We start from the raw sequence: 23,595 nt of genomic DNA on the forward strand, positions 1-23,595 counted from the left end.
TTGTGGATGAACAGGAAGTACATAAGGAGACTAAGTGCACACTTCCGAGGGTCAGCGTGGCGAATGTGCTCTTGCCTACCCTCACCACCTGGGGGACGGCCCGTCAGGAAGTCCAGGATCCAGTTGCAGAGGGAGGTGTTTAGTCCCAGGGTCCTTAGCTTAGTGGTGAGCTTTGAGGGTACTATGGTGTTGAACGCTGAGCTGTAGTCAATGAACAGCATTCTCACGAAGGTGTTCCTTTTGTCCAGGTGGGAAAGGGCAGTGTGGAGTGCAATAGAGATTGTGTAATCTGTAGATCTGTTGGGGCGGTATTTGACCTTTATTTCAACAGGGAATCCCATTGAGACCAAGGTCTTTTTTACAATGGAGCCCTGCGTTTTACAAGCAACAGATAAAATACAACAAAAACAAAACTCAAATACAAATCATAGATAATACCCTAAACTGCCTGAACATCCCTTTTCAACAAGATCTGCAGATTGTTCCAGCAGTGGGGCGCATCAAAACTAAAACCCCAATTCGGTAGAGAGACGTGGAAGCTCAAGAGTTAACCAACACCGCAAATGTCTTTATACTTCAACTACAAAGTGAGGTTGTGAGTCGCTCTGGATAAGAGCGTCTGCTAAATGACTTAAATGTAAATGTAATGTAAATGTTGTGCAGTAGAGCTTTGTAAACAAAGAGGGCGAGTAATGATGTGACTTTAAATGAGGACAAGCCAACCTTTTGATACGTATGTAAATTGTAGTGGATCCAGGGTGTCTGGGGATGATGGTGTAAATTGTAGTGGATCCAGGGTGTCTGGGGATGATGGTGTAAATTGTAGTGGATCCAGGGTGTCTGGGGATGATGGTGTAAATTGTAGTGGATCCAGGGTGTCTGGGGATGATGGTGTAAAATGTAGTGGATCCAGGGTGTCTGGTGTTGTTGTTGTGAGCCATGACACGCCTTTCAAAGAATTTCATGGCTACAGATGTGAGTTTTATGGGGCGGTAGACATTTAGGCAGGTCACCTTAGTGTTCTTGGGCACAAGGACTATGGTGGTCTGCTTGAAACATGTAGATATTACACACTGGGTCAGGAAGAGGTTGAAAATGTCTGTGAAGACACTGCTGGTCAACGCATTCTGGTAATCCAACGAATTGGCGAGGGCACTAGAACCGTCTGCAGCACCCGGCCTCACCCTACTAGAACCGTCTGCAGCACCCGGCCTCACCCTACTAGAACCGTCTGCAGCACCCGGCCTCACCCTACTAGAACCGTCTGCAGCACCCGGCCTCACCCTACTAGAACCGTCTGCAGCACCCGGCCTCACCCTACTAGAACAGTCTGCAGCACCCGGCCTCACCCTACTAGAACCGTCTGCAGCACCCGGCCTCACCCTACTAGAACAGTCTGCAGCACCCGGCCTCACCCTACTAGAACCGTCTGCAGCACCCGGCCTCACCCTACTAGAACAGTCTGCAGCACCCGGCCTCACCCTACTAGAACAGTCTGCAGCACCCGGCCTCACCCTACTAGAACAGTCTGCAGCACCCGGCCTCACCCTACTAGAACAGTCCGCAGCACCCGGCCTCACCCTACTAGAATGTGAAGTCAAATGTCTCCTGTTTGCTGATGATCTGGTGTTTCTGTCCCCAACCAAGGAGGGCCTACAGCAGCACCTAGATCTTCTGCACAGATTCTGTCAGACCTGGGCCCTGTCAGACCTGGGCCCTGACAGACCTGGGCCCTGACAATAAATCTCAGTAAGACCAAAATAATGGTGTTCCAAAAAAAGGTCCAGTTGCCAGGACAACAAATACAAATTCCATCTAGACACCGTTGCCCGAGAGCACACAAAAAACTATACATACCTCGGCCTAAACATCAGAGCCACAGGTAACTTCCACAAAGCTGTGAACGATCTGAGAGACAAGGCAAGAAGGGCCTTCTATGCCATCAAAAGGAACATAAAATTCAACATAGCAATTAGGATCTGGCTAAAAATACTTGAATCAGTTATAGAACCCATTGCCCTTTATGGTTGTGAGGTCTGGGGTCCGCTCACCAACCAACAAGGATTCACAAAATGGGACAAACACCAAATTGAGACTCTGCATGCAGAATTCTGCAACAACGTAAAACACCAAATAATGCATGCAGAGCAGAATTAGGCCGATACCCACTAATGATCAAAATCCAGAAAAGAGACGTTAAATTCTACAACCACCTAAAAGGAAGCGATTCCCAAACCTTCCATAACAAAGCCATCACCTACAGAGAGATGAACCTGGAGAAGAGTCCCCTAAGCAAGCTGGTCCTGTGGCTCTGTTCACAAATACAAACACACCCCACAGAGCCCCAGGACAGCAGCACAATTAGACCCAAACAAATCATGAGAAAACAAAAAGATCATTACTTGACACATTGGAAAGAATTAACAAAAAAACAGAGCAAACTAGAATGCTATTTGGCCCTAAACAGAGAGTACATAGTGGCAGAATACCTGACCACTGTGACTGACCCAAACTTAAGGAAAGCTTTGCCTATGTACAGACTCAGTGAGCATAGCCTTGCTATTGAGAAAGGCCACCATAGACAGACCTGGCTCTCAAGAGAAGACAGGCTATGTGCACACTGCACACAAAATGTGGGAACTGAGCTGCACTTCCTAACCTCCTGCCCAATGTATGACCATATTAGAGACACATATTTCCCTCAGAATACACAGATCCACAAAGAACCCGATTTTGATAAACTCCCATATCTACTGGGTGAAATACCACAGTGTTCATCACAGCAGCAAGATGTGTGACCTGTTGCCACAAGAAAAGGGCAACCAGTGAAGAACAAACACCATTGTAAACACAACCTATATTTATGTTTATTTTATCTTCCTATTTGCACATCATTACAACACTGTATATAGACACAATGTGACATATGTTATTATTTTGGAACTTCTGTGAGTGTAATGTTTACTGTTAATTTGTATTGTTTATTTCACTTTTGTTTATTATCTACTTCACTTGCTTTGGCAATGTTAACATATGTTTCCCATACCAATAAAGCCCTTAAATTGAATCGATAGAGAGATATACAGAGCTAGAGATACAGAGGGAGAGATACAGAGATAGAGGGAGAGATACAGAAATAGAGGGAGATATACAGAGGGAGAGATACAGAGACACAGAGATAGAGGGAGAGAAAGAGAGCTAGAGATACAGAGATAGATGGAGAGATACAGAGATAGAGGGAGAGATACAGAGATAGAGAGATAGAGATACAGAGATAGAGGGAGAGATACAGAGATATAGAGATAGAGATAGAGAGAGAGAGAGCTAGAGATACAGAGATAGAGGGAGAGATACAGAAATAGAGGGAGATATACAGAGATAGAGGGAGAGATACAGAGGGAGAGATACAGAGACACAGAGATAGAGGGAGAGAAAGAGAGCTAGATATACAGAGATAGATGGAGAGATACAGAGATAGAGGGAGAGATACAGAGATAGAGGGAGAGATACAGAGATAGAGGGAGAGATACAGAGATAGAGATAGAGAGATAGAGAGATAGATAGATAGATAGATAGAGAGATAGAGATAGAGGGATAGATAGAGATAGAGGGAGAGATAGAGGGAGAGATAGAGAGCTAGAGAGCTAGAGAGCTAGAGAGCTAGAGATAGAGAGCTAGAGATAGAGAGCTAGAGATACAGAGATAGAGAGAGAGAGAGCTAGAGATACAGAGATAGAGAGCTAGAGATACAGAGATAGAGAGCTAGAGATACAGAGATAGAGAGCTAGAGATACAGAGATAGAGAGATAGAGATACAGAGATACAGAGAGAGAGCTAGAGATACAGAGATAGAGAGATAGAGATACAGAGATACAGAGAGAGAGCTAGAGATACAGAGATAGAGAGCTAGAGATACAGAGATAGAGAGCTAGAGATACAGAGAGAGAGGGAGAGATACAGAGATAGAGATACAGAGATAGAGAGCTAGAGATACAGAGATAGAGAGCTAGAGATACAGAGAGAGAGGGAGAGATACAGAGATAGAGATACAGAGATACAGAGAGATACAGAGATAGAGATACAGAGATACAGAGATAGAGAGCTAGAGCTAGAGAGCTAGAGAGCTAGAGATACAGAGATAGAGGGTGAGATACAGAGAGAAAGAGATCGAGAAACAGCACTGTACTGTGACCCAGTTCTGTCAAAGCATCGCACTTTAATCTACAGTAGATGCACACACACACACACACACACACACACACACACACACACACACACCTCTTTTATAAACCTAAATCAAAAACTACAACCATCTAGAGATGCAGCAGGAAGACATTTCAGATCCCCAACCTCCCTGCTCCTCTCATTTCATTTCCTCTCATCTTGTATACGTTTTGAGTTCACAGTCCTACGTGAGTTATGCGGGTTTAGTTTAGTTTCCCAAGCTGAGACACACCGAGAAGCATAAATAATATAGTTCTTTATTTATGCTATGGAGCTCCATTACCTCCTCAGCCAGCCACAGACAGACAGACAGAGGAATTTCCTAATATATTTGACCAGGTCCCTGGATGCCATTTGGGCCAGGATTTTATTGTGATTTGATGTTCAAAACATTCGCTCACCAGCCTATTTTTTGCTATTTCTAACAGTCTCCTGACCCAACGAGGAGGAATACAAAACGCATGGCGAGCCTTCATCACTAAGGAGGTTTCCTCCGGAGTTATGTGCGGACTGTCATCCTGAGTGGGCGGAGAGACAGCCATAACGAGTCAACGGCTACAGAGTAGCCACAGTCAGACGGCAGGGATGGCAAAGCGCCGGTGAAAACGCCTTGAATGAAGAGTGAACTGTGCCACCTGCCTTCGGGAGGGTCTTCATCTCCTGCCGTTGACCACATCCTCCTGTTCAAGCCATGTGGTTCAGTCTTGACTGTTGGGAGGCTAGAAACAACTAAATGTTTCAAATCCTGTCAGAAATCGTAGCACAGACTTACACTGTCATATAGCTGTTTTATTTGATTCTTGTCCCTTTTATTTGATTCTTGTCCCTTTTATTTGATTCTTGTCCCTTTTATTTGATTCTTGTCCCCTGTTTTCAAGTGCTTCGAGATGATTTCTGTAATGAAAAGCGCTACAGAAGAAGTAGAATAAATTATTATTAAGAGAGAGGCATGAGAACGTTTTTATACATCCTGGAAATAAAAGTAGTGTAACGACCCTGGGTTTATAAGCGTGGATATCGACTCTGCCGCTCGAGCGTGCTTTTGGGGCACAGTCGATAGCGCGCTGGACCTCGGGCTAGAAGGTCGAGGGTTCGAGACCTGCTCCCTGCCTGTTTCATTACAGTACTGTCAGCTACTGTATGACGAGCGTAGCGAGAGCATGCTAAAGATGATGCTAACCCACTCTACAGCTAACAGAGCTTGTAGCATTAGCATTATTCACTGGATACAGTTGTTCTTATTTGATATTCACACTACAGGATCACTTACTTTGAGTAACAACACCCCAAAAACCTTTCGAACAGCGGTAAACTCTTATCAACTGGACAGCAACTTCCAATATTATATAGGAGGACATATTAGCAAGTGAAAACTACAGTCAGGTCAATACGGGACAACATTATTCTGAGATGGATTTAAAAAGACGTGTGCCTGGAACTTGGGTGACAAGGAAGTGTTTTTTAAAGTCCCTCTTTGGGCTGGATGTGTCAATGTGTAGTTCCTACATCATCTATGAGCAGAATTACTGTTTTTAACTAAATTAGCCACGAATTCCCTAGTTTGAAAGTTACTTTTCTGGAAGCTGTGCAGTAGAATTTTCCATACATTTCCGTCCACGTTGGCCAGCCCCCTAGTCATTTGAGAGACAGCTACACATGCACAGAGTATTCAAAACATTAGGAACACATTCCTAATATGGAGTTGCCGCACTTTTGCTCTCAGAAAAGCCTAAACTCGCCGAGGCATGGACTAATGCTGCTCTCCGCTGCTGCCGCCGCCGCCACCTCTGCTGCCGCCGCCGCCACCTCTACTGCCGCCGCCGCCACCTCTACTGCCGCCGCCGCCACCTCTACTGCCGCCGCCGCCACCTCTACTGCCGCTGCTACCGCTCCTACTCCTCCAACTTTGGCAGTTCAGTCCCTTACTACTCACTAATCTCATCCTGGATCTCCTCATCCGGTGTGTGTGTGTGTGTGTGTGTGTGTGTGTGTGTGTGTGTGTGTGTGTGTGTGTGTGTGTGTGTGTGTGTGTGTGTGAGCGCAGCACTCACCAATCTCATCCTGGATCTCCTCGGCGACGTAGGGAACCTTGTAGAGCAGAGACAGACTCTGGTTCATCCTCTCCTCGATCACACGTAGGTGGGTCATCACCTGAGATAGGACACACACAGTTGTGGCTTCGTGACAATGATCACACAAACTGACAGTCACACCGACACCATCAAAACACCAGCTGAGTGTTGCCTATTGTAGGATAACGCTTGATGTGATTTAGTAATGTCCCACAGCTAACGGATGACAACAATGTGCCTTTACAACATGTTCCGAAACACAGACACGTAAACCTTCCAGTTGATGTTTGACAAACAGCCTCGTTCTACAATTACATAGAGATTTCTCTCCACCAGTGAGTCTGCCCTTCTGAGCTCAAGAGACAGACAGGGACAGCGAGAGAGAGACAGGTCGACTCTCGATGGGCTATCAGCAGGACAATAGACGCTTGCTGAGTTTAGGGACTTTAAATGTATTAATGGATGTTTGTGAGGCATGTCACTTCTCCCATCTCTTTGCATAGCCCACCACATGCACTTTTCTCTAACATCATCTGGATGGATCCATAACAAATGACTACGGGAATAAATATCACTGAATGACAGAAATATTGGGGAAAAGTAGGGTGATGCAATTGAAGGCAACAAGTTGTTGCTTACTGAAACTCACAAAGTTATCCAAGTGTTAGAATCGGATTTGAAGTAATAACCGCGTGTGGTCAACTATTTCAGCACCGTTTCACGCTGCTCCGAGACAAGCATGGGGACTGGTCTTGATAAATCAAATCAGATTTTTATTTTTCACTGAATCTCCGTTTGGGTATTGGTTAGACTACAATTAGGGTGTGGAAATGTTAGGATTATTTTGCTCTTCACTTAGAAGCCTAGGCCTACTCCTGACCGGTCACGTTGTACAGCGCCATCTTTTCCCAACGGAAACCCTGAGGCCTACATAGGCTACAGTAAAATGGATTTCTGTTTTTAGTAGTAGAGAATCACCATAATATTCATCAATTGAATTAAGCTACATTTCGAACAGAAACAGCACAACAAATACAATAATAATTTAAAAACGAATTATAATCAATCCCATATAGGTTGTTCTAACAAAAGAGGTTTTAAAGTCTCTAGTACAGCCAATATTAAAAACAGTAAAATTGTGAAGTCAATCGCTTTAGCCAACATGTTGAGGTTTATTAATAGTTTAATTATTCAAGGCTCCCTTTGTCATTTAGTTTTATAACAATTTTTTTTGGCTGTATTTAAAGAAACGGATGACTTGTATTCTGTGTGATGACAAATGACTGATGGATATCCTGTATATTGTAGTAGGCCTTTATGCCAGTAATTAACTCTAAAACAGCTACTGTAAACAGGACTCTTACGTCCACAGATCCATGTCATTTCAATAACTTGATTTCAATAAAATAAAAACTTACATCCACCTGTCCCTGACTTTTCTTAAATAAATACATGTATTTTCCACTCTTGCAGAAGAGATATTTTCTTGAGAGATAAATATCATGAAAGGCTAATACTTTGAACATTTCATCCTCAAAGCACCATGATGGTCTGCTGCACTCATTGTATAATAACTGTAGAATAGCCGGGACCCAACCAGTAGCCTACCGCCCAGTAGCCTACCGCCCCAGTAGCCTACCGCCCCAGTACCCTCCTGCCCCAGTAGCCTACCGCCCCAGTAGGCTACCGCCCAGTAGCTTACCGCCCAGTAGCCTACCGCCCAGTAGCCTACCGCCCAGTAGCCTACCGCCCAGTAGCCTACCGCCCGATTAGCCTACCGCCCAGTAGCCTACCGCCCGAGTAGCCTACGGCCCGAGTAGCCTACCGCCCGAGTAGCCTACGGCCCGAGTAGCCTACCGCCCGAGTAGCCTACCGCCCGAGTAGCCTACCGCCCGAGTAGCCTACCGCCCGAGTAGCCTACCGCCCAGTAGCCTACCGCCCAGTAGCCTACCGCCCAGTAGCCTACCGCCCAGTAGCCAGTCTAATAAATACATTTAATACAAACAATCACAAAGAAATACGTTCATATTTTGTTTAGGAAGGTCATAAAAAAAGCATGATACTAAGACATTTATTTCAAAAGAACAGAATAGCATGTTTTCAGATTTACCTGTGCTATATTAGCAGAGGCTATGGCTGAGCCGTGTCAATGAAATGAAATTGTTAATTTAGCAGACGTCACATGCTTATATTCCCCACTCCTTTACAATAGAAACAGGATCGAATATAACAGAATACAGCAGAAAGGATATTTGCCCCCCGATGGGCATTGATATTTGCCCCCCAGATGGGCACTGATATTTGCCCCCCAGATGGGCATTGATATTTGCCCCCCAGATGGGCACTGATATTTGCCCCCCAGATGGGCACTGATATTTGCCCCCCAGATGGGCATTGATATTTGCCCCCAGATGGGCATTGATATACAGCTGGGCATTGATGGGCATTGATATACAGCATAACGTCTGGTCTGCATGGACCTCTGATAGGGTACAGCATAACGTCTGGTCTACATGGACCTCTGATAGGGTACAGCAATCAGAACGTCTGGTCTGCATGGACCTCTGATAGGGTACAGCAGTCATAACATCTGGTCTGCATGGACCTCTGATAGGGTACAGCAGTCATAACGATCTGGTCTAAATGGACCTCTGATAGGGTACAGCATAACGACTGGTCTAAATGGACCTCTGATAGGGTACAGCAATCAGAACGTCTGGTCTGCATGGACCTCTGATAGGGTACAGCATAACGTCTGGTCTGCATGGACCTCTGATAGGGTACAGCATAACGTCTGGTCTGCATGGACCTCTGATAGGGTACAGCATAACGTCTGGTCTGCATGGACCTCTGATAGGGTACAGCATAACGTCTGGTCTACATGGACCTCTGATAGGGTACAGCATAACGTCTGGTCTGCATGGACCTCTGATAGGGTACAGCAATCAGAACGTCTGGTCTGCATGGACCTCTGATAGGGTACAGCAATCACGTCTGGTCTACATGGACCTCTGATAGGGTACAGCAATCACGTCTGGTCTACATGGACCTCTGATAGGGTACAGCAATCACGTCTGGTTTACATGGACCTCTGATAGGGTACAGCAATCAGAACGTCTGGTCTGCATGGACCTCTGATAGGGTACAGGTCTGCATGGACCTCTGATAGGGTACAGCAATCACAAAGTCTAGAGGATCATTTGGAATAGTAAACAAACACCAACAGGCTTCTCGAAGATGCCCTCTGGTGGCCCAACAAGCATTCATGGCAACAATGGCTGACGGTAAAATACTATGACATCATACACGCCGCAAGCTGTGCTGCAGTATGACAACTTTTAAAAGGAAGAGCCACTTGTAGGAACGGACAGAGAGCCGGGTTAATCCCAGACACTCCAATAACTGTTACGGTTATATAAAACAGACCACAGCGCCAGGCCTCACAAAGCACAAAGGCTTTTCTTAGAATCTACTTTGGAGTCACATGTCAAATTTACACAATAAAAAGAGACTTCAAAGCTCACAATGTTCCAGTCTGTTTGGCTTGGCTGCCGTACAGAGCTGAATGTCGCGAGAACGTCAGGGGGATTTGATGGCTGAAGAGAGAATTTACAGCCGCTGATAAACAGGATGTAGAGAAGAGAAATAAACAACTGCAACAAGCTGAACTGCAGAAATCAGCTTCTCATGACAGAACACTGGTTCACTGTAGATCCCTCCATCCTTCTAGAATCAGCTTCTCATGACAGAACACTGGTTATCTGTAGATCACTCCATCCTTCTAGAATCAGCTTCTCATGACAGAACACTGGTTCACTGTAGATCACTCCATCCTTCTAGAATCAGCTTCTCATGACAGAACACTGGTTCACTGTAGATCCCTCCATCCTTCTAGAATCAGCTTCCCATGACAGAACACTGGTTCACTGTAGATCACTCCATCCTTCTAGAATCAGCTTCTCATGACAGAACACTGGTTCACTGTAGATCCCTCCATCCTTCTAGAATCAGCTTCTCATGACAGAACACTGGTTCACTGTAGATCACTCCATCCTTCTAGAATCAGCTTCCCATGACAGAACACTGGTTCACTCCATCCTTCTAAAATCAGCTTCTCATGACAGAACACTGGTTCACTGTAGATCCCTCCATCCTTCTAGAATCAGCTTCCCATGACAGAACACTGGTTCACTCCATCCTTCTAGAATCAGCTTCCCATGACAGAACACTGGTTCACTGTAGATCCCTCAATCCTTCTAGAATCAGCTTCTCATGACAGAACACTGGTTCACTGTAGATCCCTCCATCCTTCTAGAATCAGCTTCTCATGACAGAACACTGGTTCACTGTAGATCCCTCCATCCTTCTAGAATCAGCTTCTCATGACAGAACACTGGTTCACTGTAGATCCCTCAATCCTTCTAGAATCAGCTTCTCATGACAGAACACTGGTTCACTGTAGATCACTCCATCCTTCTTGAAAGATTAGTGGAATCTGTGTGGGTAGCTGGACAGGTAGGATGACTGACAGTGAAGGTGAACCGGTGGTCAAGGGTCAGGTGACAGAGGAATGGATGAGACTGAGGCAGGAATTCCTTTAACCATAAAGTGGTATATTTACTGGGTAGTCTGTGGTGGATTCATGGACGCACAGAACTTCTGGATTAGACAGAGTAAAGGAAGAGAAAGCAGCGAGATCGGGGCGATGGCGATTTCCTCCTTTTAATGAGTTTAGATCTGTCGGACATTTCCACCTGACCTAATTAAAGCGCCCCTGGACCAGCTGAGCAAGTGGCCATGAATTAAAGTATTCTTCCACCAACTCCATGAGCCTTTTCTACAGCCACCCCGGAAATGTGTTAAATTCCACACTCCTCAAAAAGGCTCATTGCTCCCTGTCCTCTGTCATCTCAGGGAGAGGAATTAGACGGGGAACTGGCCGGATATATGTCGGGTTCTTTACCTGGATCTCCACTGATCTAACGCGACCATCGGTCCCAGGCATGGTCTTCGTGATACGTCCCACCGGCCAGGAGGCTCGAGGCAGCTGAGGGTCCACCATCATTACTACTTGGCCAGTTTCCAGGATGACCGTTTCTCTCCGCCGTTTCCCTCTGTGCTGTAGGCTTGGTAGGTAATCCCGAATGAATCGGGCCCAGAAATGGTCAGCCAAGATCTGGCTGTGTCGCCACCGGCGTCTGCCAACGAGGTTGGTATCAGTATACATGGCTTGAGGAAGTGACGCATCTCGGCATCCCATCAAGTGCATATTCGGTGTAACCGGATCGGGGTCAGCGATGTCTGCAGAGAGATATCCAAAGGGTTTGGAGTTCAGAATCCCTTCCACCTCTATCAGGACGGTCCGTCAAACACTTGAATAGAATACCCCAGCGCTTTTCCACTCGACGACCTAGCTTGATCGTCAAGGGGCCAAAGCAATCTACTCCTGTTGACCAAAAGGGTGGTTTGAAGAGGTCATATTTGGTCATATTCTGGGGCAAGAGAGAGAAGACGGCTGCCCTTAGCCACTTCCCAAACCGGCTTTCAGAGCTTTTAGCTCCTCAGGGAAGCTAACTGCTTGTGCATGCTGGAGGAATAGTGTCCCTGCCGCGAGGGAGGTGGGTATAGAAGCCACCCCATCTGAGGTCGGGTTTGTGGTGGCGATCAGACCCGGGAGTGTTTGGGATTGTGCTAGGTGAGGGAGAGCTGTCGTTGGTTCAGTAGAGATGCTGTAGCATTGGGTGGACTTCCTTAACTCATGAGCTTCAGTTGGTTGCGGAGGGGCCGCACGCCTGGGGGCTGCCGGCCACTCGTTCTCTGGTTGGGACAAGAATGGTGGTCCCAAGCTCCAGCAATGGGGTTGAGCCAGTTCTTTAAGGTCACCAGCAGGATTGTTTACGCTGTCCACATACCTCCAGTCCTGGACTTCTGTTAGGTCTTGGATTTTCGCAATGCGAGTTTCGACAAACACCTTATACCTGCAGGACTCCAACTTGAGCCAGGTCAGTACAGTGGTCGAATCACTCCAGTAGATGACCCTTTGGATTGGCAAGGTGAGCTCGGCTTGCAAGGTAGAGGCCAACTGGGCTCCGGAAAGGGCAGCGCTGAGTTCCAGCCTAGGCAATGACAACTGCTTCTTAGGTGCGACCCTGGACCTGGCCATGACAAAGGAGACATGGGTGTGGCCTGCCTTATCCTCCACTCTTAGATAGGAAACCGCCCCATATGCTTGCTCCGAAGCGTCACAGAACACATGCAGTTCCAGGCATGATCCCAGTTGGTCAGCACAGGGTGGAACATAACATCTTGGCAGAGCTCCGATAACTCTGTTTCCCAACAGATCCATCATTCCACTAGGTCAGCCGGGTGGATCGGTTCATCCCAGTCCCTCGGTCTGCCACATGTCCTGGACTAAGACTTTGGTTCGGGTTGTGTATGGCAGGATATACCCAAGGGGATCGTATTGACTGGCCAGGGTCCGATAGATGGTGTGCAGAGTGGGGGTTTCGGTACCCAGGGCTGAGCGGTGCTTGTACCCCAGGGTATCCGGTATGCAGCTCCATCTCAGTCCTCGAGTGGGCTCTTGTGGGTTAGCGCCAGACTGAGATAGCCATAGTTCACTGCTACTGGACCTGGCTTGTGGCGGAAGGTGCTGGATAACCTCCGCTCTGTTACTCGCCCACTGTCGGGCCTCGAATCCACCTTTGGACAGGAGATTCCGTACTTTATCAAGGAGTGCTTTTTCTTCAGCCGTGGATGGGACGCTCTGTAAGCAGTGATCCACATAGAAGGCATTCGCCACTGAATCCCATACTTCTGGGTCACTGTCTGGGTGCTCCCGTGCGTGTCTCTGCAGAGCGTATATGGCACAGCAAGGACTGCAGGTGGTGCCAAATGGGAGTACTTGCCATTCATAGATTGTAGGCTCTGCGTCTCGTTCCATATCTCGCCATACGAACTGGAGCAGTGTGGTGTCGGAAGGCAGCAGACAAATCTGATGAAACATGGCTTTGATGTCTCCACTGATGGCTGTGGAGTGCTGCCGGAACCGGAGGACACCGAGCAAGGAAGGACCTAAGGTTGGTCCCGGGAGTAGACAGTCATTCATGCTTTGACCAGCAGCTTGAAATGAACAGCTGAAGATAAGTCTGTACTTCCTGGATAACATGGTGAGTGAGATACCAGGATTCACTGAGTGGATTTCCCTCTTCATGAGCTGTCACTTTGGTGACATAGCCTGCCGTCACAAAGTTATGAATCTCTCGGTTATGAACTTCAGCAAGCTCAGGATTCTTCACCAGGTGCCGCTACGTTCCATGCAGTAGTGGGAGTACAGCCCGTGTCGTGGTTGCCAGAGGAGGATGGTTTGGGCACCCGTAGCAGTGGGGTCGGGTACCTCTGAACGCCATCCAGTTCAGTGGTGGTGGTGCACTTCTCCAGGAGGTCTAATGCATAGGAGTCATGTTTCGAGCGGGTGACCTCCCGTAGCTTCCGGTTGGCGAAGGTGTCCATCTTCCATAGCATCTCCACATTACAAAGGAGATCAGTGGCTGGACAGGGAGATGGAGCTGGATTGCTTCTGGTGAAGAGGACTTGCTGTGACTGTACAGCTTGGGTGGAGAGAAGGAGATGGGCTGGACCTTGCACAGCCCAAGGATGTACGGACAGCAACGGGCCCTCCTTCTGGTTCCAGCTCGTATAGGCTTAGTCGGGGTAACAAGATGTGGGTGGTCTGAACCAAATCAGGATGAGTGGTGCAACCCTTGCCAGGTTAGGTAGAGTCAATCCTCAGAGATGAGGATATTGTTTCTGTAGAACACTTACTGGGCAGGAGAGATTCAGGCCATCTGCCGTGAAGGCATTGGTGATGTTATAGGTCACGTCCCTGTTTCCTGAAGGTGAAATGCTAAAGGTCACAGCAGAGCCTTTTCACTTGGATAACATCATGTCGCACCGTTCTGAGGTTAAAGGTCTCGGGCGTCCCCTCCAGGTTAAGGGTCTCGGGGGTCCCCTCCAGGTTAAAGGTCTCGGGCGTCCCCTCCAGGTTAAGGGTCTCGGGGGTCCCCTCCAGGTTAAGGGTCTCGGGCGTCCCCTCCAGGTTAAGGGTCTCGGGGGTCCCCTCCAGGTTAAGGGTCTCGGGGGTCCCCTCCAGGTTAAGGGTCTCGGGGGTCCCCTCCAGGTTAAGGGTCTCGGGGGTCCCCTCCAGGTTAAGGGTCTCGGGGGTCCCCTCCAGGTTAAGGGTCTCGGGGGTCCCCTCCAGGTTAAGGGTCTCGGGGGTCCCCTCCAGGTTAAGGGTCTCGGGCGTCCCCTCCTGGTTAACGGTCTCGGGGTCCCCTCCAGGTTAAGGGTCTCGGGGGTCCCCTCCAGGTTAAGGGTCTCGGGGGTCCCCTCCAGGTTAAGGGTCTCGGGCGTCCCCTCCAGGTTAAGGGTCTCGGGGGTCCCCTCCAGGTTAAGGGTCTCGGGCGTCCCCTCCTGGTTAACGGTCTCGGGGTCCCCTCCAGGTTAAGGGTCTCGGGGGTCCCCTCCAGGTTAAGGGTCTCGGGGGTCCCCTCCAGGTTAAGCTGACAGGCGGCAGCCGGGAGAATGATTTTTCTTTCACACCCATCATCTAGAACGGCGAATGTATCCATGCTCCGCCGTTCACTTTGCAGAGTGACCTTTGACCCTTGGGAGACCGGTTCTGCTGGTCGAGGTACAGCTCCTTTGCGGCTCCTACCATGAGCATGCTCCTTCTGTGCTTGGGGAATTACATCATGCAACAAATGTGAGATGGATTTCCTTACAGCGATTGCAGGGTTTCCTCAATGTGCAGGTCTCCGCCTTTTGGCTACGGGCACACTTGTTCACCTGAAGTTATCCAGGCCTTCAATTGAGGTTGAGTGAGCTTTTTTAACCCTGGGGCATGAGCCAAGGAAGTGCCCCTTACTATTACAATAGGGGCAGTAAGGCTGGAGTTTGATGTTCTTGCTCTTGAGAGAGGTCTTCTTCCCGGGTTCCTCCCCGGCTTCACTATTTAAGTACATGGTAGTGTGATTTGGCCTTTTATGGCCCTCCTGGCGTTCATAAACCCCGGAGGCTGTGGCTGAGATTGTGGCCGGGTGAACGATGCTCTTCGCCCTCGCCTTCACCAGCAACCATGCTGCCAGGTCTCAGAGCATAGGTGCTTCTCGAGCCCTCTTTCAGGATGACCTTGTTCAAACAATGTTTGATGAAACTGTCTCTGAGGTAGGCTGGAAGCTTGCTAAGAAGCCTTTCCACGTGGGAGCCACATTTCAGCTCGTTCCCGTATTCTCCTTCAACGGATTGGAGCATTGAGGTCAGGGATTGGACAGTGAGGGAGAACTCTTGGAAGGCAGCATGATCTCCCATTTTGTTTGGAGACGTGTTCAGGATGTTGTTTAGTTCATTCTGGACTAGCTGGCATGGCTCACCATATCTCGTCTTCAGGGCCTGGAGAGCGGCATTGTATGGTGTTGCGGAGTGCATAAAAGATTGGGCCAGCCTGTATGCACTGGGAAACCGTAAATTATCCATTAGTACTTGGTATTTGTAGCGTTCTGACAGATGACTGTGAATACCCAGTAGGCTCTCCAATGCCATTTCCAAAAGGACAAATTCACTCTCCTTTCCGCTCTCAAAGTATGGCAGTTTGGGTCTGGGAATTCCATAGACTGAGGCTACTAGAAGTTTCATAATGTTGGCTCCCTCTTCTGGTTGCGTGAAGGATAAACCCGGTACTTCTGATGAGCCCACTGTGGCCTCATCAGGCCGGTCCCCTACTGTCCCAGACCCTGGCAGCCTGAATTGGGTGAGAGTCCCCCCCGCACCTGATGTTTGATGATTGGCCTGGCCCTGGACGAGAGGAACGATTTGCCGTGGTTGGTAATTGGTGGAAAGGTCGAAGGATTGGTGCTTTGTCTAGATGGAGGAATGCTAACTTGTATAGAGGAGTCACTGGTATAGAGGGCGTTGGCGGAGCGGCCTGTCCCCCGTGCTCCGTGTTGGCTGTTGACCTCGGAGCCTCTGGGGACTGTGTGCCATGCTGTACCAGAGGGGCAGATTGGGAAAGAAAGGCAGACAGGTCAGGTCCATGTGGAGGGGTGGTCAGGTCAACTCCCTGTTCTTTCCTCTCCAGGAAGGATGAGACCATCCGTGCCTCCTCCAATTCCCTTCTTGCTTGGCGGTGCCGTCACTGCTGTGCCAGGTCCTTGGCAATGAATTCCCGTTCCTGTAGAGCTCTACGGACCTGCACATCCAATAGGTGACATCGTTCGTCAGCCTGTCGTTCCTCCTCAATCTGACGCTCAATTTCCTCCAACGCTAATAGTTTCATCCTCTCTCGTAGGACAGCGGTCTGTGAATCGCTGAGGGCTAGTGAATGGCGGCTGCCATGGCCACTTCCAAAGGGGTATCCACTGGTCGAACTCTCACTCCGTCTAGAGTGCCACGACAACTTCCCATTAGTCAAGGGGTGAGTGGAGCCTGCCTCAGGAAGCTGGTCAACCTGTGCGGTGGGAGTTACCTCATCCATGGGTTCTTCCTGTAGACCACTTTCCCGTCCCAAAGCAGTTTCCGGTCCTTGGCTCGAAGGGGATGGTTGATGGCTGAAACGTACAGTTGATCCATCGCCACTTTGAGCTCTGGTGGTCTTGCCCTCTGATGTCGGAAACTCGACCACATAATCCTTAAGATAACCAGGTGTCTGGTTCTTCTGGTGCTGCTGGTGGTTGAGGATGAAGTCTTCTTTGTTGCTTTAGGCTTAGCTCCTGGATCTTTTATTTGTTCCAGTACCTTTCCCTCAGCTGCTCTTTCCTCCTCTCTTCTTCCTTCCAGTGGAGACAATTATTCCTTCTCCATTACCTTTTCACCCGTCTTTGGTTCAGTCATCATCCTGCTCGAAGGACCATTGAAAGATTAGTGGAATCTGTGTGGGTAGCTGGACAGGTAGGATGACTGACAGTGAAGGTGAACCGGTGACCAAGGCTCAGGTGACAGAGGAATGGATGAGACTGAGGCTGGAAGGCCTTTAACCAGAAAGTGGTATATTTACTGGGTAGTTTCTGGTGGATTCATGGACGCAGAACTTCGGGTTAGACAGAGTAAAGGAAGAGTAAGCAGCGAGATCGGGGCGATGGCGATTTCCTCCTTTTAATGAGTTGAGATCTGTCGGACATTTCCACCTGACCTAATTAAAGCACCCCTGGACCAGCTGAGCAAGTGGCCATGAATTAAAGGATTCTTCCACCAACTCCATGGGCCTTTTCTACACTTCTAGAATCAGCTTCTCATGACAGAACACTGGTTCACTGTAGATCACTCCATCCTTCTAGAATCAGCTTCTCATGACAGAACACTGGTTCACTGTAGATCACTCCATCCTTCTAGAATCAGCTTCTCATGACAGAACACTGGTTCACTGTAGATCACTCCATCCTTCTAGAATTCCTCTGATTCACATGTATTAGCATGAATGGCAAAGCTCCTTTTGTTAAAGACAAATTACATAATGGCCTCTCTCCCTCCCTATTTCATCCTCTCTCTCTCTTTATGATGGTCTCGCTCACTTCTGTCTGGTCAGTAATGACGGGGGTTGTCTGTAATAGGCAACAGGGCATAGAATACCAAAGGTCTGTACCTGTTCAGGGTTAGGGGTCAGGGTGTGTACCTGGGACTTCATCTGGGCAGCCTTCTCAGGGTCAACAGCCAGTACGTGTTGGTAGTGGCGGATGGTGTGCTGACGGTCCTTGTTCTCCGCACGCACATACCGCCTCAGAGCCTGCAGGATACGGTGGGGCTGGGGGAGGGGTGGAGAGAGGGAGACGAGGGAGAAGAGAGAGGGGGGTTAGAACATCAATTTGCACGATTCTTCCATAGAGTCAGTAGTGTATGTATGACACTTGAGACTAGAGGACAGGAAGGAGAGAGACAGAGAGGGCTGAAGACGGAGAGAGACAGAGAGAGAATAGGGTGCCATTTGGGGACCACATGATATTAGATAAGAGCTATAAAACATGGAACAGGGATTATGGAGGATGATTGGTATTAGATAAGAGGTATAAAACATGGAACAGGGATTATGGAGGATGATTGGTATTAGATAAGAGGTATAAAACATGGAACAGGGATTATGGAGGACCACATGATATTAGATAAGAGGTATAAAACATGGACCAGGGATTATGGAGGACCACATGATATTAGATAAGAGGTATAAAACATGGACCAGGGATTATGGAGGACCACATGATATTAGATAAGAGGTATAAAACATGGAACAGGGATTACGGAGGACCACATGATATTAGATAAGAGGTATAAAACATGGACCAGGGATTATGGAGGACCACATGATATTAGATAAGAGGTATAAAACATGGAACAGGGATTATGGAGGACCACATGATATTAGATAAGAGGTATAAAACATGGAACAGGGATTACGGAGGACCACATGATATTAGATAAGAGGTATAAAACATGGAACAGGGATTACGGAGGACCACATGATATTAGATAAGAGGTATAAAACATGGAACAGGGATTACGGAGGACCACATGATATTAGATAAGAGGTATAAAACATGGAACAGGGATTACGGAGGACCACATGATATTAGATAAGAGGTATAAAACATGGAACAGGGATTACGGAGGACCACATGATATTAGATAAGAGGTATAAAACATGGAACAGAGACTACGGAGGACGACTGATGAAGGTGTCCATGTGATTGACCATGTTGCCCAGAGTGTATGTGTGTTGTCTGTAACCTACCCTCGGTGGGTCAGCCTGCAGGGCGGCTAGGTAGTTCTCCAGCGCCAGGCGGCGGCGGTCGTTAAGCATGGCCTCTACCCGAGCCAGGTGGGTCTCAACCAGCTGCTGCTTTTCACTGGCTGCCTCCTCTTCCAGGGACTCTACCGTGGCCTGGAAGTGCTGAAGGGGACACACTGCATAGTGAGATAACACACTCACCCCAACAGATCCACAGATGATGCAATCTATATCGCACTCCACACTGCCCTCTCCCACCTGGACATGAGACACACCTACGTGAGAATTCTGTAAATTGATTACAGCTCAGCATTCAACACCATAGTGCCCTCCAAGCTCATCAGGTAGGTAACAACACATCTGCCACTCGACACGGGTCCCCTCAGGGGTGTGTGTCTACTCCCCTCCTGTACTTCCTGTTCACCCTCGACTGAATGGCCAAAACCATCATTAAGTTTGCTGACGACAGAAATGTTTTTAAGCCCGGATCACCGACGACGATGAGACAGCCTATTAGGGAGGTCCGAGACTTGGCAGTGTGGTGCCAGAACAACAATCTCCCTCAAAGTCGGCAAGACAAAGGAGCAGATCGTGGACTACAGGAAACGGAGGGTTGAGCACGCCCCCTTCACATCGTGGGGGCTGTAGTGGAGCGGGTCCAGAGCTTCAAGTTCCTCAGTGTCCACATCACTAAGGATCTATCAAGGTCCACACACACCAACACAGTCGTGAAGAGGGCACGACAACGTTCCCCCCAGGAGACTGAAAAGATTTGGCATGATCAGATACTCGAGTCGTTCTCCAGCTGCACCATCGAGAGCATATTGACTGGCTACATTACCGCTTGGTATGGGAACTGCTTGGCATCTGACCGCAAGGCACTAAAGAGGGTAGTGCATACAGCCCAGTACACCACTGGGGCCAAGCTTCCTGCCATCCAGGACCTCAGAGGAAGGCCCTAAACATTGTCAAAGACACCAGCCACCAAAGTCATAGACTGTTCTCTCTGCTACCACACAGCAAGCGGTACCAAAGCACCAAGTCTGGTGTAGGCTTGGCCCTCATTGAAGAGTTCTCTGTCAACTAGAGATGAATGACAACATAATCCAGGAACAAAGGACAATTCCCAAGGACTAGTCATCCCTTCCCCCTCTGAGGGGCCAACATGTATATCTCTGTTACAGTATCCAGAGGACTGACTATTGAATGTGTCTCTGTTACAGTATCCAGAGGACTGACTATATCTCTGTTACAGTATCCAGAGGACTGACTATTGAATGTGTCTCTGTTACAGTATCCAGAGGACTGACTATTGAATGTGTCTCTGTTACAGTATCCAGAGGACTGACTATATCTCTGTTACAGTATCCAGAGGACTGACTATATCTCTGTTACAGTATCCAGAGGACTGACTATATCTCTGTTACAGTATCCAGAGGACTGACTATTGAATGTGTCTCTGTTACAGTATCCAGAGGACTGACTATTGAATGTGTCTCTGTTACAGTATCCAGAGGACTGACTATTGAATGTGTCTCTGTTACAGTATCCAGAGGACTGACTATTGAATGTGTCTCTGTTACAGTATCCAGAGGACTGACTATTGAATGTGTCTCTGTTACAGTATCCAGAGGACTGACTATATCTCTGTTACAGTATCCAGAGGACTGACTATTGAATGTGTCTCTGTTACAGTATCCAGAGGACTGACTATTGAATGTGTCTCTGTTACAGTATCCAGAGGACTGACTATTGAATGTGTCTCTGTTACAGTATCCAGAGGACTGACTATATCTCTGTTACAGTATCCAGAGGACTGACTATATCTCTGTTACAGTATCCAGAGGACTGACTATTGAATGTGTCTCTGTTACAGTATCCAGAGGACTGACTATTGAATGTGTCTCTGTTACAGTATCCAGAGGACTGACTATTGAATGTGTCTCTGTTACAGTATCCAGAGGACTGACTATTGAATGTGTCTCTGTTACAGTATCCAGAGGACTGACTATTGAATGTGTCTCTGTTACAGTATCCAGAGGACTGACTATTGAATGTGTCTCTGTTACAGTATCCAGAGGACTGACTATTGAATGTGTCTCTGTTACAGTATCCAGAGGACTGACTATATCTCTGTTACAGTATCCAGAGGACTGACTATATCTCTGTTACAGTATCCAGAGGACTGACTATTGAATGTGTCTCTGTTACAGTATCCAGAGGACTGACTATTGAATGTGTCTCTGTTACAGTATCCAGAGGACTGACTATTGAATGTGTCTCTGTTACAGTATCCAGAGGACTGACTATTGAATGTGTCTCTGTTACAGTATCCAGAGGACGGACTATATCTCTGTTACAGTATCCAGAGGACTGACTATTGAATGTGTCTCTGTTACAGTATCCAGAGGACTGACTATTGAATGTGTCTCTGTTACAGTATCCAGAGGACTGACTATTGAATGTGTCTCTGTTACAGTATCCAGAGGACTGACTATTGAATGTGTCTCTGTTACAGTATCCAGAGGACTGACTATATCTCTGTTACAGTATCCAGAGGACTGACTATTGAATGTGTCTCTGTTACAGTATCCAGAGGACTGACTATTGAATGTGTCTCTGTTACAGTATCCAGAGGACTGACTATTGAATGTGTCTCTGTTACAGTATCCAGAGGACTGACTATTGAATGTGTCTCTGTTACAGTATCCAGAGGACTGACTATTGAATGTGTCTCTGTTACAGTATCCAGAGGACTGACTATTGAATGTGTCTCTGTTACAGTATCCAGAGGACTGACTATTGAATGTGTCTCTGTTACAGTATCCAGAGGACTGACTATTGAATGTGTCTCTGTTACAGTATCCAGAGGACTGACTATATCTCTGTTACAGTATCCAGAGGTATCTGTGGTATCTATATGTATGTATGTATGATCTCTGTAGTAACTTGTATCTCTGTACAGGGACAACTCTGATGCTATCTATATGTATTATCTCTGTAGTAACTTGTATCTCTGTACAGGGACAACTCTGATGCTATCTATCTGTATGTATTATCTCTGTAGTAACTTGTATCTCTGTACAGGGACAACTCTGATGCTATCTGTATGTGTGATCTCTGTAGTAACTTGTATCTCTGTACAGGGACAACTCTGATGCTATCTATCTATATGTATGATCTCTGTAGTAACTTGTATCTCTGTACAGGGACAACTCTGATGCTATCTATATGTATGTATGATCTCTGTGGTAACTTGTATCTCTGTACAGGGACAACTCTGATGCTATCTATCTATATGTGTGATCTCTGTAGTAACTTGTATCTCTGTACAGGGACAACTCTGATGCTATCTATCTATATGTATGATCTCTGTAGTAACTTGTATCTCTGTACAGGGACAACTCTGATGCTATCTATCTATATGTATGATCTCTGTAGTAACTTGTATCTCTGTACAGGGACAACTCTGATGCTATCTATCTATATGTATGATCTCTGTAGTAACTTGTATCTCTGTACAGGGACAACTCTGATGCTATCTATCTATATGTATGATCTCTGTGGTAACTTGTATCTCTGTACAGGGACAACTCTGATGCTATCTATATATATGTATGATCTCTGTGGTAACTTGTATCTCTGTACAGGGACAACTCTGATGCTATCTATATGTATGTATGATCTCTGTGGTAACTTGTATCTCTGTACAGGGACAACTCTGATGCTATCTATCTGTATGTATGATCTCTGTAGTAACTTGTATCTCTGTACAGGGACAACTCTGATGCTATCTATCTATATGTATGATCTCTGTAGTAACTTGTATCTCTGTACAGGGACAACTCTGATGCTATCTATCTATATGTATGATCTCTGTAGTAACTTGTATCTCTGTACAGGGACAACTCTGATGCTATCTGTATGTGTGATCTCTGTAGTAACTTGTATCTCTGTACAGGGACAACTCTGATGCTATCTGTATGTGTGATCTCTGTAGTAACTTGTATCTCTGTACAGGGACAACTCTGATGCTATCTGTATGTGTGATCTCTGTAGTAACTTGTATCTCTGTACAGGGACAACTCTGATGCTATCTATCTATATGTATGATCTCTGTAGTAACTTGTATCTCTGTACAGGGACAACTCTGATGCTATCTATATGTATGATCTCTGTAGTAACTTGTATCTCTGTACAGGGAGAACTCTGATGCTGTCTATATGTATTATCTCTGTAGTAACTTGTATCTCTGTACAGGGACAACTCTGAATTCCTCCATTGTGTAAAGGGTTTCACTGTCTTCTCAGGAATTCTGTCTGATTTACATCGGGTCTCATCCCCCTTTCATCACACAAGCAGTTAGATGCTGTGACACTCTGTGGAGATTTGGGCCTGGGAGAGTTTAGGTTACTGGAAACTTGGTATCGTTTGATTGGTTAATGGTGGTTGGTTTTTGGGTTGAAAGGTTACACCTTCTGATGTTCTAAATGGAATTGTCTTCTCTCTTCCTGTATCCACGGAGGA

General features: G+C 47.1%; 1 protein-coding gene across 16 annotated transcripts in view; it reads right to left on the bottom strand.

Moving 5' to 3' along the window:
* aplp2 (amyloid beta (A4) precursor-like protein 2) overlaps positions 1-23,595 on the bottom strand; it is a 140,709-nt gene that overhangs the window by 32,414 nt on the left and 84,700 nt on the right. For 9 of the 16 annotated variants that reach the window (XM_071360298.1, XM_071360297.1, XM_071360284.1 and 6 more), the window contains 3 exons: positions 19,072-19,230; positions 17,932-18,090; positions 6,276-6,375 (listed from right to left, as the gene is read on the bottom strand). In XM_071360298.1, the coding sequence (XP_071216399.1) occupies positions 6,276-6,375; positions 17,932-18,090; positions 19,072-19,230 (418 nt within the window). The remainder of the gene's footprint in view (positions 1-6,275; positions 6,376-17,931; positions 18,091-19,071; positions 19,231-23,595) is intronic. The other 7 variants (XM_071360296.1, XM_071360293.1, XM_071360290.1 and 4 more) reach the window with 1 other exon arrangement.

Source organism: Salvelinus alpinus, chromosome 22 (genome assembly GCF_045679555.1).
Source record: "Salvelinus alpinus chromosome 22, SLU_Salpinus.1, whole genome shotgun sequence".
Taxonomy (NCBI): domain Eukaryota; kingdom Metazoa; phylum Chordata; class Actinopteri; order Salmoniformes; family Salmonidae; genus Salvelinus; species Salvelinus alpinus.